Raw genomic sequence first — 15229 nt, 5'->3', positions numbered from 1 at the left:
AGGATAGGTAGAAAGAACAGATGGGAGAGAAATGAGGAAGGGAAATAAAAGATTCTGGAAGGCTCTGTTTATCTAGCCAGAGAAGTCTCCATACACAAAGTCATGGGAGACAAACCCATCTCTAGACACTGGAGACTATAGCAACACTTACAACACTCTCTCAGGAATAAATTACACGGATTACCAAGCACCTTTGCCTCCCAGTCTCATTTCTATTGGATGTACTGTCCTTTTGTCCTCAGTCTCAGACTGACATGTTCCTCTATCGACTGTAATCATACCTCACCGGTAGGTATCACTTAATATGGAGTGAATGAGTTGAGTTTATAAAAAGGAGTGAATAAGAAATGTTCAGCGCTCGCCATCGTTATGGTTACCCCTTTACTGACCTCCTCGCTGTCTCCACCCTGCATGTTGCCGACGAGCCGCGCTCCACCTCTCCCTGTTAGGATAGAGGTTTAAGGGTCAAGTGTGATATGAGGTAGCTGGGTCCCCGTGGGACAGGGGTGGGCGACTCTGGACCTGGAGTTTTTTTTTGCTCCAGCCGTTCTGCAGTCTAACACACCTGATTAAAATACACAACCGTTTACTGTAGTTTAAATCAGGTGTGTTGGAGCTGGGCTGGAAATCGCCTGGCTAGAATTTGCCCCTCTGCCTTAGGAAAAGGGGTAACGTTAGAGTAGAGAGTTAGTACCTGTCATGGGGGCGTTTCTGGTGGGACGGGGTTTAGAGGGTCTACGATCCTCCATATCACTGTCTGAACCCTCGTCCTCAGGGATGTCCATATCGGAGTCCTCGTCTTTGGCTATGGAGGCATAGAACTAGAGCATTGCGGCTAAGGGCAGTATGTATCTATTAAAGCATGGCATTCAAAGAATATTACATGAGCATTGCAAGCATCATTCATTTGACCTCTGAATAGGAATTATTACTTTTCTAATTATGTGTGAGTGTGTTTGAGCATCGATTTGAGTGTGTTTCATCAAGTGTGTGCTCTTGATTGTGGTTTATTGTGTGTGTGTCATACAGGTATATGTTACTGAGTGTGTGTGTCAGACAGGTATATGTTACTGAGTGTTTGTGTCAGACAGGTATATGTTACTGAGTGTTTGTGTCACCTCCACTCCTCATCAGCCTCCTCTCCTCCTCCCGCAGTTTGTGCTGCATCATCCTAAGGGTGTTCTCAGTCTCCTGAGATAGATAGAGCAAAATAAAGAAGTAGATATTGCCTTTGGTACATCTGTCAATCACAATATATCAGCTAAGACCATGTTTCTAGGTAACAGCCAGTAGAATTCATACCAGGGGTGTATTCAGTGAGGTGAAATGTTCACAATGTTGCATATAGAAAAGACGAGATTCCCTATTCTGCATGACAGACATTCACATCTGTTCTACATAATACAGTTAACAGCCAAAATAATGGAAACACTTGGGTAAATGAAAAATACAAAGTATATTAAAAGCAGGTGCTTCCACACGTGTGGTTCCTGAGTTAATTAAGCAATTAACATCCCATCATACTTAGGGTCATGTATAAAAATGCTGGGTAGGCCATTATTTTGGCTACCATGGCCCCATCCACAGGGCACGAGTGGTCACTCAATGGTTTGATGAGCATGAAAATTATGTAAACCATATGCCATGTCAGTCTCAGTCACCAGATCTCAACTCAATTGAACACTTTTGGGAGATTCTGGAGCAGCGCCTGAGACTGCGTTTTCCACCACCATCAACAAAAACCAAATGATGTAATTTCTTGTGGAAGAATGGTGTCGCATCCCTCCAATAGAGTTCCAGACACTTGTAGAATCTATGTCAAGGTGCATTGAAGCTGTTCTGGCTCGTGGTGGCCCAACGCCCTATTACGACACTTTATGTTGGTGTTCCCTTTATTTTGGCAGTTACCGGTATATTTGTGAACATTCCATAACATTGCACCCTCTTGAACAGGCCCCTGACGTCTATGGTACCAACCCAATACAACCCTATGACTGATGAGGACGCTCGCTCACCTCAAACCTCTCCTGCTCCAGTCTATGGTAGTCCTCCAGCTGCTGCTCCAGGAAGCTCAGGTTACGGAACTTCTCCACGTAGGTCTCGTACTGCTTCTGCAGGTCCTCCTCAATCTTTTCATACTCATCCATGAATGCTGGCCTGGGAGAGGAACAGGTGTGTGAGTGTGTGTGAGAGAGAGAGAGAGCGAAAGCGAGAAAGAGAGAGAGAGAGAACTAGTATGCACAAACACACACTGAGGAATGTGCGCTATTGAGACAGTCTTTGAAAAATTAATGTAATTTTTTTTTTTTATCTGCAACTATTTCAAGAGTGTTGGACTCTTTCACTTCTATATTATGGGATTGTTGTTTCTTGGCTTCTAGACTAGCACCCTGCTCAAATGTATTGTTGTGCAAGAGAAAATAGTTAAGCAGTAAGCACGTTTTATCGTCATGCGTAACTCATGGGCAAAGTTGTGGAATTAACTTTGAAAGCATTGTACACGATATTCATTTCTAATAAAAATTAAATGATATATTTTTCTCTAACGCTTCCCAGTTATTTATGAACAAATATTGAGATATAGCATAGTGCACTGCAAATTAGCTATTTTATAGGTGCAGTCAGGACAGTCTTCGGGACAAAAGTTAGCCTATAGATTATATTATAATTTTAGCCCTGAACTCTATGGGAAATCATGAGTCTTCAATTTGTGGTCAGGTCTGACCATTTTGTCTGACATCTCTTTCCAGGTGGTATGGATATAGATGGAAAGTTCGTTATCCTGGAAATGCAGGTGGCCAACCCGAACACCCAGCGCACCACTGTTCCAGGTGCCTCACTAACAGGGCTTCTGAGAAACACCACTACAATAGAGGCAAGGAGGGATACTAGTACCCGAGGCATCTCGATGGCACTTCCCCACTACCCTGAGACATTCAAATCCTGGGTAGTCTCGAAACAAAGCTGGGTCTGAGTGGAACTGGATTGCTGTGGAGGGCCGGTGTGGAGGGCCGGTGTGGAGGGCCGGTGTGGAGGCCGGCGGGTTGCTTCTCAGGTTTTCAACCAAGAAGGGGAGAGGGTGAAAGGCCAATGGAGGATCTCGGACTATGACTACGAAGACGACCTCTGGCTGTTGGTCCTGTGCACAGTCCAAGTCTAGAAAAAGGCTCCGGATAGCAGGGAGGACAAGGAGGGGGCAGAGAGGCCCCAGCAGAGGAAGAGGAAGGTAGAAACTTCCAAGGGCAGCTCTGAGGACTCCGCCCCTCCAGGAAGCACCCAACGCAGTTGTAAAGTGCAAAGTGGGTGTGTTCAGGTGGGCAAGCAAGCGCTTGGCCTACCTGTTTAAATATATTCTCCGGTACTTTTGTATACTTTTTAGCCAGTAGTTCTGAAATTAGCATCCACGAGCCAAAAGTGGTCCCCAAAAAGTGCATCACAAATGTGCAGATATGTGCACCACGTCATTGCTCGGGCTCTACTGTGTGTGTCTTGCTAGCTGTCACTCAAATGGTGAGGGGCTGAAGCTCATTGGCTGACATTTAAATTGCTAGGTGGCTGGCCCACATGGGGGTAAATGTAGGGAAAATGGCGCCGCACAGCTTCCAGAAAACAGTTACTTTCAAACTAGGGATTTCGTGGCTAACTGAGGTAAGACAGTAATTCTGCTCATAGATTATGCATGCATGAACTACACATTGGCACATCCAAACCAAACGGGGAGGTTTAAAAAAGACTTACTAGTCGCCAAAGTACCGGAGCATGTCTTTAAGATGCACTACAACAGCATCCAAGGATTCTCTAAACCACTCCTCTCATGTATATTACCTTACATAATCAAATTAAATTAATTTGTTGCAACTTTACCAAGTGTGTGCTGTCCTTTTTTACTCAGTTATTGGGATTGTTTCTTGGGTTTTACAACCCTGCTATAATTGTTTTGTTTTTGCTTGTGAGAACAGAGTTGAGCACATTCCATCTATATCTATGATGTTTTGGTCACATCAAATGTCAATCAGAGCATAGAAAAACAAAGATGTATAGAGTTGGGTCACAAATCGGCGGCAGGTAGCTTAGTGGTTAAGAGCGTTGTGCCAGTAACCGAAAGGTCGCTGGTTCTAATCCCCGAGCCGACTAGGTGAAAAATCTGTCGATGTGCCCTTGAGCAAGGCACTTAACCCTAATTGCTCATGTAAGTCGCTCTGGATAAGAGCGTCTGCTAAATGACTAAAATGTAAATGTAAATCCACCTTAATCAATGTGCTACCGTACACCTTTCTGTCTGGATTTGCCACCTACAATGTCTTTAAAACACCCACACCAGTAGAAATCACATTTATTGAGCTGAAATATGATGGGCAGAGCTTACCCAACGATTTAAGTCAATAAAGTAATCGTTTTAGCCCAAGTATGATATATTTGGCCTTGAAGTGACAAATCTGAACTGCCCACTTCATGCAAATCCGTGTGAATGTGGTGTCTTTTCCTATGATATGACATACACATAATTTTCAGCCTATGTGTTGTTTAAGGGCTGGGTTTTATTTGAACATTACCACCTACCAGCATGGAATTGTTTATTAATCAGAAACTGCTGCAAAACGAGTCCTATTCGCGACTGAGATGAGACAAATACCCTTGTGTACACTTGGCCGCCTGAGAAAATTTAAATAATATTGTTTTGCACCTCCACAAGTGTCTATCAAGATAATGAAAAGGCACCCGTGAAATAAAATGTAAGGAACTTATAGTTACATGTCATTTGCGGTGTGCATGATCATGAGCAAAGTCATTGTAGCCTATCATTTCACTTCCCCTGTGAGAACCATGAGCACGGGCTGACTTGGCTTTGCTGTACCATAGCCTGCCAGCTGCCTACCTACCAAAGGTTGCATCGTGTCCATTATAATGTAGAAAAACGCATATTAGCTATCTTTCAATAGTTCTCCATATTACCGGAGCTTCATCTTATTCTTTCTAATGGGCCGTAGGTGGTGGTCGTGGCAAATGAATGGTGTGGTCGCAGACTGAAATTTTAGAGGCCTTCCTGTTGTCCGCAGTGACAAAATGTTGCTGCAATTCTACACATTTGCCATGGCTTATGCTATATGAGCAGTGTTTCCGCTGCAGTCATTTATCTGTGGCTCAAAAATTCACTTTGAAGATGCTACAACAGTCCACATTTACTTTCCCTCTGCAAACAAAACAAGTAATGAATAGAAAATCTGACAACACCATTGTAGAATAGTTTATCTATTTACCTCTTCGACTTGTTGTTGTGTGTTCTATGCGAGATAAATATTCCTCTCGATGCGCATTCAAGTTACGAGTGCCATAGGGAGGGAAACATGCATTCTGATAAGCAGTCAATGCACAATTCTTGCAATCGTGAAAACAGCAGTTTTAATAGCCTTTGTTAAAAACGGGGGGATCCCAACTCCTAAATATGCGCAAACTGCACCATTTTAAACACAGAGTTTTTAGCAGCAGCATGGTTAAGCTTATTGCCTTAGCTGCAATTCTTTGTGAGTGCATTGGGAAGAGTGAGGCTAATGGATTACATTTTTGGGGACATTAAAATTAATCAAATAAATACTAACTAGTTAAAAGATCATATTTGGGATCTAGCTAATGATTAGCCCAATAGGGTAAATGCTATGGATGTAACGATTCACCGATACCCATCGGTCCCTGATTCAAAAGTTTAAGATACAAGTGTATCAGTCCGCGGACCCAAACTGATCCAAATGTAGCATGCATCGGTCAGAAAATGTATTCAAACATTACAGTGACAACTGATGCGCCTTCTCCTTTAGTGTCGAACTGCATACAACGGTGATGATCCATTGATCTACAAGTCATTTTGCATACCTAACCACCCCAGGCAGTAACCTTAGCCTCGTCAAACGGCACACTGTGCCCAGCTTCACGAGGTAGGCAGCCTGTTCCTGATCTTGCACATCTGGGCGGCACCTTCAGCATTCAAATGCTAAAATGGCTTGCATGATATTAGGCTTTATTAGTTGAGTGACAACCTGTGTAATTTGCTAGGTTATTGTTATCTATGCGCAGTTGAAATTTGTGTTTTACAAGAACGAAAGTAAACTACCGGAGACATCTGGCTATACATGCTGATCAGGGTTTACAATAGATTCTATTTTGACTGTTCAAGTTCACCCTCACCAGTAGTTTTGCTTTAAATAATCAGTGTACTGTATATTGTCATTATTGCATGGCCGAAGAAAGAAGATCACTCCGTAAAAACGTCCAAACTGTCGAAACCATTCGATTTTGAGATGGGGGTGAAATCCAAAGTTGTGCTATACAGTGGGGAAAAAAGTATTTAGTCAGCCACCAATTGTGCAAGTTCTCCCACTTAAAAAGATGAGAGAGGCCTGTAATTTTCATCATAGGTACACGTCAACTATGACAAACAAATAGAGATTTTTTTTCTCCAAAAAATCACATTGTAGGATTTTTAATGAATTTATTTGCAAATTATGGTGGAAAATAAGTATTTGGTCACCTACAAACAAGCAAGATTTATGGCTCTCACAGACCTGTAACTTCTTCTTTAAGAGGCTCCTCTGTCCTCCACTCGTTACCTGTATTAATGGCACCTGTTTGAACTTGTTATCAGTATAAAAGAGACCTGTCCACAACCTCAAACAGTCACACTCCAAACTCCACTATGGCCAAGACCAAAGAGCTGTCAAAGGACACCAGAAACAAAATTGTAGACCTGCACCAGGCTGGGAAGACTGAATCTGCAATAGGTAAGCAGCTTGGTTTGAAGAAATCAACTGTGGGAGCAATTATTAGGAAATGGAAGACATACAAGACCACTGATAATCTCCCTCGATCTGGGGCTCCACGCAAGATCTCACCCCGTGGGGTCAAAATGATCACAAGAACGGTGAGCAAAAATCCCAGAACCACACGGGGGGACCTAGTGAATGACCTGCAGAGAGCTGGGACCAAAGTAACAAAGCCTACCATCAGTAACACACTACGCCGCCAGGGACTCAAATCCTGCAGTGCCAGACGTGTCCCCCTGCTTAAGCCAGTACATGTCCAGGCCCGTCTGAAGTTTGCTAGAGTGCATTTGGATGATCCAGAAGAGGATTGGAAGCATGGGGGTGGAAACATCATGCTTTGGGGCTGTTTTTCTGCAAAGGGACCAGGACGACTGATCCGTGTAAAGGAAAGAATGAATGGGGCCATGTATCGTGAGATTTTGAGTGAAAACCTCCTTCCATCAGCAAGGGCATTGAAGATGAAACGTGGCTGGGTCTTTCAGCATGACAATGATCCCAAACACACCGCCCGGGCAACGAAGGAGTGGCTTCGTAAGAAGCATTTCAAGGTCCTGGAGTGGCCTAGCCAGTCTCCAGATCTCAACCCCATAGAAAATCTTTGGAGGGAGTTGAAAGTCTGTGTTGCCCAGCGACAGCCCCAAAACATCACTGCTCTAGAGGAGATCTGCATGGAGGAATGGGCCAAAATACCAGCAACAGTGTGTGAAAACCTTGTGAAGACTTACAGAAAACGTTTGACCTGTGTCATTGCCAACAAAGGGTATATAACAAAGTATTGAGAAACTATTGTTATTGACCAAATACTTATTTTCCACCATAATTTGCAAATAAATTCATTAAAAAACCTAAAAAAAAAAATTCTCATTTTGTCTGTCATAGTTGACGTGTACCTATGATGAAAATTACAGGCCTCTCATCTTTTTAAGTGGGAGAACTTGCACAATTGGTGGCTGACTAAATACTTTTTTCCCCCACTGTATATTCATTGCCTATGTCATAGCTAATTTTCAAATTATATATAAATATTAATACTTTACTAGCTCAAACACTTAATCTGCAAAAATGACAAGTTAATTAGTCCCGTGTAGCCCAGTTGATAGAGCATGGGTTGTGGGTTCGATTCCCACGGGGGCCAGTATGAAAATGTATGCACTCACTAAGTCGCTCTGGATAAGAGCGTCTGTTAAATGACTAAAATGTAAAATGTAATTAGTGGGTGATGGGGATTTCAGAACCAAATGGGGGGACAAAAAAAGGTGGTAGTGGGGTGGTAGATGCCTAGTCGCCCTTATGGCTCAGCTCATGTGCCTACATAGCACATACACCATAGACACACTTGAACTCCATCATCATCAGATTTTAATTTAGAATGGAAAAGGAATGTTTATGCAACAAATGTTACTGCATCAAATCGTTTCGCATCGAACTGAATCGCATTGATTCGTTCTCTAATCAAACCGACTCATACCGAATCATTTCAAACTAAAACGTATCGGAACCCATGTATCTAGATACCTATCAAATCGTCTTGAACGGGAAAGATGCACATCCCTAGTAAATGTAGATAGGCAACCCCATGCTTCAGCCTATTTATTTAGAGCCAATATGCTGCATCAGTTGGGCTGCAAGGTGATAATGCTTATTGTTATTATACCTGAAAATATGGACCATGCATGGTCCAATATGTAAAATTAATTTCATGGTCCAATATGTTAAAATAATTTGTACAAATAATTTTACCAATATATTATTGGGCCATGAACTTCTCGAGGTGGAAATTAAATCTTAGATGGTGTCAGCATAATTGTATTTTCATTCATTTTGGAGTACAATGTCCTTTTAAAAATTCACCAGAACTGAGCATCTCAGTCCTACATCTAAAATCTCCGGGTGGGACCCCGGACCCTCTAAACAAAACAAGGAGACCCACCCTTCAACGAATTAAGGCTGTTCTGAGGGCAAAAGGGGGGGTGCAAATCAATATTAGGAAGGTGTTCTTAATGTTTGGTACACTCAGTGTATGTGATGTGAGTAATATTCTATGAGATAACAAAAAGCGATCTGCTCTGAATATGGTTGAGTTAACTTAATTGCCACAGAAGTTTCTCTTAACTCACCGTACACTCTGTAGAGTCTGGAGTCTCTTGTGATTCCTCTCCAGCTCCTGTTTCTTCTTCTCCATTTTGGACTCCAGGCTGGTCTCATCGGAGGACACGTTGTTCAGCATGTCTTTGGTTTTATCCACGCTTTCCTGGACCACAGAGCAAGACACATATACATTAGCTAGAGTAGCTAGAGAGTGAATGGTGGTGGAAAAGACAGATATGAGCCGTGTGTGTGTGATGTGTCTCTCAAGACAATACACACCAAAACTTCCTTGATGGCTGCTCTGAGGGCCTTCTCTGTCTCGTTGATCTCCAAGGGTCTGGAGATGGCAGCAGTTCTCATCTCCTATAATGAAAAGAGACAGGATCAACATGATAAGGTTCAACTCTCAAAGACAACATGTCATTATAATCTGTCAAAGATATTCTGGTGAATAATTACATAGACATTCTTCTCCAAAGTTTGTGGGTTTAAAACGTTTAAGTAACCAGTGTGTGCCTATCTGCAGTGTTCCAATGTCTTCTCAAATGAAGTGCCGTGTCAAATATTTTAAATGATACAGACGTCTTTGGTAACATCTCCACATATTGGGGGGCTGTCAAACTGTCACCCGCAGTCCCAGAGATACAGTCAAAACGTCTGATTGCTTTCCCCAGCTGCGGTGTGTTTCTGAGCCTGTGTGTGTTTCCTTCACCCTCAGGTCCACCTCCTTTCCCAGCAGGTCATAGAGCGACGCTCCTTTAGACGTGATCTCTGAGGCCAGCTGCCTCGCTGCCTTCAGGTCTGCAATCTGGATCACAGACAAGAGAAGGAGAATTCGGAGAAAGCACATTTGAAAACACTACCACGTGATACACAAAATAACAATCTTTCATGACGATATTGAGTTGTTTTTCTTTCTTCTTTTTGTGTGTGCAATTTTCATGATGGTATTCCCCAGCCACAACATCAATAACTAAATATATTGTAAGAATGTGGCAAAACACCAGTTCTTAAGGGCTGTTGACTGTGACTGCTAGTTTTGGGTTGTCACCAGTAGTTATTTATCCGTTCAAGTATTGATTACAGCCTGAATGCCTGGCCTGTGGTTATGGAGGACTGCATCTTTGTGCCCCATGCAATGTATTGTTCTGCAACATAAGCATAAAGTGCTAAGTACACAAAGTGTGGAGATATCCAACCCATATGATTAAGCTGTAAAGTCTCAAAGTAACATTTCACTTGTTTGCAATGTATGCTGTTTAAACGCAGTGCCAAACATTGGGATGCTGGACACAAGCAGGGATGATGAGTGCAATCTAGATGAGACAGAAGATGTGTCAGCAGTGGGCACAGAAAATGACATGTTTGACTGTTTCAATCGGAGAGGACTTCACCATGTGAACGCACAGAGCCTGCTGCCGAAATTAGAGGAATTAAAACTCCTCGCTTCTAACACCCAGGCTGCAGTAGTTGCTGTGACTGAGACATGGCTCGATGGGTCAATTGAGGACAATGATGTTGAGCTAGCTGGTTATAGCATTCATAGAATTGACCAAAACTGAAACGGTGGCGGGGTGTGTGTTTTTACTAGGAATTATGTGCATTTTAACCCTCGTTCAGATCTGAAAATGGATGGACTTGAGGTTGCGTGGGTAGATATACTTCTTCCTAAATGTCGTCCTATACTTGTTGGTGTGTGCTATCGGCCTCCTAAGCAGAATAATTTAAATGATTTACTTGAATCGAATTGCTGTGATCACAATGTATTTGCTGATAGGGAATGTATTCTGCTTGGCAATTTTAATACAAATGTGCAGTTATCACCCAAGAAATGTACACTAGTAAATGCCCTGTATAACTTTAATCAGTTTATTTTGACTGAAACAACTGATTGTTGAGCCAACCCGGGTGTGTATTGACAGTAAATCAACTTTGGATTTGATTATTGTATCAGACCAAGAGAACGTCTGTCAGTCAGGAGTCTTAAATATTGGTTTTAGTAATCATATGGGAACCTACTGTACCCGTAAGAAATCCAAAATGCTACTTGAGCCAGGTAATAACTACATGAAGGTACAGTTTATGAAACAATACTCAAAGGAATGTTTTGTAGAAGTACTTGGAAATTTGGATTGGTCTCATGTACTAAACTGTGATGATGTTGATCAAGCTTGGTATCTTTTTAAAGATATGTTTGTCTGCACTCGACTCTGGCTCCGATGAAACAAATTCAAATCAAACAGCGGTCAGGGAAATGGATCACTTCCGAGATCTTAGACCTCATAAGGAAAAGGGATCGCTACCTGGCCAAATTCAAAGGACAAATCTACAACAAGATCATGATGGTTATATTAACTGGAGAAACCAGGCAAGATACAAAATGGATAAGGCCAAATCCCAACATTACATAGACGATGTTAATGTCAACTTATATCAGCCTCGTAAACTGTGGAAAATGTTAAAAGGAAATTGGCTCAAAAACCTCCCATAAGGTAAAATCCTGTAGTATTGGCCTGAATATTGATGATGTTTTATGTTATGACCAAGCAAAGGCTGCAAATTATTTTAACACATTTTTTTCCCACTATAGCCTCTTCTCTGGTAAAGAAGTTACCGACCTGCTCTGGACACTACGGCCAGTCTTTCATTAACAACTTTTACCATAGCAAAGATATCACAAATGATTTGTTTGAGCTGTGCATGGTAACAGAGGACAACGTTTCCAATCTACTGTGCTTAATGAGCACAAACAAAGCAACTGGGCTGGATAACCTTCCTGCAAGATTCATAAAGGATAGTGCTTGTGTCACTGCTAAAATGATAACGCATATTGTAAACCTTTCTATTAGTAGTGGTACATTTCCCAATGATCTCAAAACAGCCAGGGTGGTTCCGTTCCACAAGAAGAGCAGTAAAACAAATGTAGGAAACTACAGGCCTGTGTCGATCCTCAGCACCTTATCCAAAGTTGTTGAGAGATTCGTTTTGAATCAACTTGAGGGATACCTTCTCGAGCACAAACTTCTTTATGAACTCCCAATCTGGCTTTAGAACAGCTCATTCCACTGATACTTGCCTTATCCACCTTTTTGACCACCTCAAGCAGGAAAGTGAGAAAGGGAACTATACAGGTATGGTCACTGTACACTTTCTACTACTATACACTTGACACTGTGGACCATGATATTCTCCTGATGAAACTGAAATGCATGGGTCTAAATGATGTAGCAGTGAATTGGTTTAGGTCTTATCTGACCAGCAGAACACAAGTATGTAATGTTGGTGATGTTCTGTCAGAGGCCAAATAAATATCCTGTGGAGTACCGCAGGGAGCAATTTTAGGGCCTCTCTTATTTCTTATATATGTTTTTGATATGCCAGATCCAGTAAAGTGCAAACTCCTGCTTCATGCTGATGACTCAGCCATACTGGTATCAGGGAAGGATACAGTTTACATAGAGGAGACCCTGAGTAAGGAATTGCATTTTGTTAGAGATTGGTTGACTGACAACAAATTGTCGCTACATTTGGGAAAAACTGAATCGGTTTCGTTTGGAACAAAACGTAGATTGCTTAGGGCTGATAAGATAAAGGTAAACTGTGCAGGCAAGGAGATTGAATCTAAAACAAGTGTAACTTATCTTGGTGTGTCCCTAGATCAATCCCTTTCTGGAGACCTGATTGCTGCTAAAATTCTTTCTAAAATGGCGAACAAATTGATTCTTTGTATATCGTAACACTAGATATTTCAACATCAAAGTTAAGAAACTGCTGGTCTCAACCTTGATTCAGTGTCATTTTGATTATGCATGCTCTGCTTGGTATAGTGGGCTATCAAAAAAGCTGAAAAATAGAATGCAGGTCATGCTAAATAATGTTATCAGGTATATGCTGAATGTCGCCCCTAGGACCCATATAGGGGTACAGGAGTTCTGGGAGGTGGGCTTGTTGCCTTTGGAGTCCAGAATGGACCAACTTAAACTTAATCATATGTTTGACATCTTAAATGACTGTGTCCCAGGTTATATGAAAAACCACATTGATATGGTCTATAACCAACACAGTTACCAGAGCTAGTGTTACTTCTTGTAAAATCCCTAGAGCAAACAGTACTGCGAGAAGCACGTTTTTCTATACAGGCATTTGTCTATGGAATAGCCTCCCCTTGGAGATCAAGCAAAGAAAAAGTAGAAATAGCTTTAAAAAGTAGGCAAAGGTTTTCATTTGGACAAGGTTGTCTAAGAAAACAAACCACTCCACTGCCCCTTGTGCCCCCTACTGCTGGTCAGGTGTATTGATTTGAATGATAGGTATGATGTGCAATGAATCTGGTTGATTTTTAAGGTTAGGGAAAAGTGTAGTGAATAGTGCCACTTTTTAGGATGTCAATATACATTTTTATGGTTATTTGTAATTTTATCTTGCCTTTTAATCATTATATGTGTTATTGTTTTTACCATCGAGGACCACTTTGGAAACAAGCATTTTAATTAATACTTTTAAGTGATATCCTCTGGGTCCACATTGTACATTTTGTTGTATATGTCTGTTACCCAAAATAAATTCAATTCAATAATAAACACAATTTTCTCAAACTGTAATGGCATAATTTGTCATAATCAACTGTGATAATTGTCTAGTAAAATATATCATTGAGTCATTCCTTCTAAGATTCTGATCCACAACAGTGAGTACAGAGATGCCCAAAGTGGTCAAAATGCAAATCCCAACATAATTTGGAGGGTCGAACCTAGGGGTGTGAACGTTTAAACGAAATTGGGATTCCTAACGGAAAAACAATGTTTACCCCCCTTCACAAAACTAAAATCACAGTGCAGCTGGCTCGCCTGCTCTTTCTCTTCGCTAATGATGCGAGTGTGTCTTCAGTCTTCAGTCTGTTGCGTGTAGAATATCCTAGCCTATTTATTGATGATAGTCCCTGCTTTACTGAAGTTGCGAGACAAGAAATTGCCAAATACAGCATTCCAGCATGCCCCTCCTCTCTCTCTCTCCGTCCCTTGCTAGCTCGCTATGAAAGTGTTTGTGTTCTCGGAAGTACGGCAACTAATCAGTCTCCTCCATTCCAAAAATACTGAATCTTAGGAGTCGATTCCCCCCATACCTATTCACAACTTAACCCGCAAGACAATGCGCTGTAGGATGTTGGTACCCAGCCAGGCGCTAATGTGTCTCCCTCCTCACTGAAGCATACCACACTGCATCCCACTGCTGGCTTGCCTCTGAAGCTAAGCAGGGTTGGTCCTGGTCGGTCCCTGGATGGGAGACTAGATGCTGCTGGAAGTGGTGTTGGAGGGCCAGTAGGAAGCACTCTCCTCTGGTCGAAAAAAATATTAGCCCAATGCCACAGTGCAGTGATTGGGGACATTACTGTGTGTAGGATGCTGTCTTTCAGATGGGACGTTAAACGGGTGTCCTGACTCTCTGTGGTCACTAAAGATCCCATGGCATTATGGTAAGAGTAGGGGTGTTAACCCCGGTGTCCTGGCTAAATTGGCCATCATGGCCACCTAATCATCCCCAGCTTCCAATTGGCTCATTCATCCCCCCTCCTCTCCCCTTTAACTATTCCCCAGGTTGTTGCTGTGAATGAGAATGTGTTCTCAGTCAACTTACCTGGTAAAATAAGGTTCTATATATATTAAAATAATGAATGGGCGATAATTGTGCACGTCACTTCACAACTGAATTTAAATTAGGCTTAACTGAATGATAAGGAGGTTGATTTAATTTATAACAACAAAAGTGTAATGACGAGTGTGTGTTATGCCTATTTATCAGCATTGGCGCTCATGTTTTTAGCAAATAATTTGACCGCACGGCTTGCGGGTTGACACTGTATCATTCTCTTTTACGTTTTACTTTGTACAAATAAGCTGTTACATGACTGTTTTATTTACTATAACTTTATTACTGAATGTATTGTAACGGAAACGAAAACATGCTACGTGTAGCTGTAGGCTTTTAGAATAATGCAAAACATATCCTTGACTCTGGGTTGATGAGCGAGGGGAAGCAAATGATGCCAGTCAGCCTGCGCATCGAAACTACACCTACCAGATGGACTAAATGCCTTTTATGCTCGCTTCGAGGCAAGCAACACTGAAGCATGCATGAGAGCACCAGCTGTTCCGGATGACTGTGTGATCACATAATCCAGACGGATTACCAGGACGTGTACTCAGAGCATGCGCTAACCAACTGACAAGTGTCTTCACTGACATTTTCAACCTCTCCCTGACCGAGTCTGTAATACCTACATGTTTCAAGCAGACCACCATAGTCCCTGTGCCCAAGAAAGCGAAGGT

General features: G+C 42.0%; 1 protein-coding gene across 1 annotated transcript in view; it reads right to left on the bottom strand.

Moving 5' to 3' along the window:
* Window positions 1-15229, bottom strand: part of cluap1 (clusterin associated protein 1) — a 32781-nt gene that overhangs the window by 1141 nt on the left and 16411 nt on the right. The window contains exons 6-12 of the mRNA XM_084168959.1: window positions 9616-9711; window positions 9183-9266; window positions 8933-9066; window positions 2016-2157; window positions 1119-1191; window positions 695-805; window positions 390-442 (exon numbers count right to left, since the gene is read on the bottom strand). Coding sequence (XP_084025085.1) covers window positions 390-442; window positions 695-805; window positions 1119-1191; window positions 2016-2157; window positions 8933-9066; window positions 9183-9266; window positions 9616-9711 — 693 coding nt within the window. The remainder of the gene's footprint in view (window positions 1-389; window positions 443-694; window positions 806-1118; window positions 1192-2015; window positions 2158-8932; window positions 9067-9182; window positions 9267-9615; window positions 9712-15229) is intronic.

The sequence above is a fragment of the Coregonus lavaretus genome (assembly GCF_964263955.1).
Source record: "Coregonus lavaretus genome assembly, chromosome: 1".
Lineage (NCBI taxonomy): Eukaryota > Metazoa > Chordata > Actinopteri > Salmoniformes > Salmonidae > Coregonus > Coregonus lavaretus.
The sequence above is the reverse complement of the archived record's forward strand: the minus strand, read 5'-3'. Positions and strand labels throughout refer to the sequence as shown.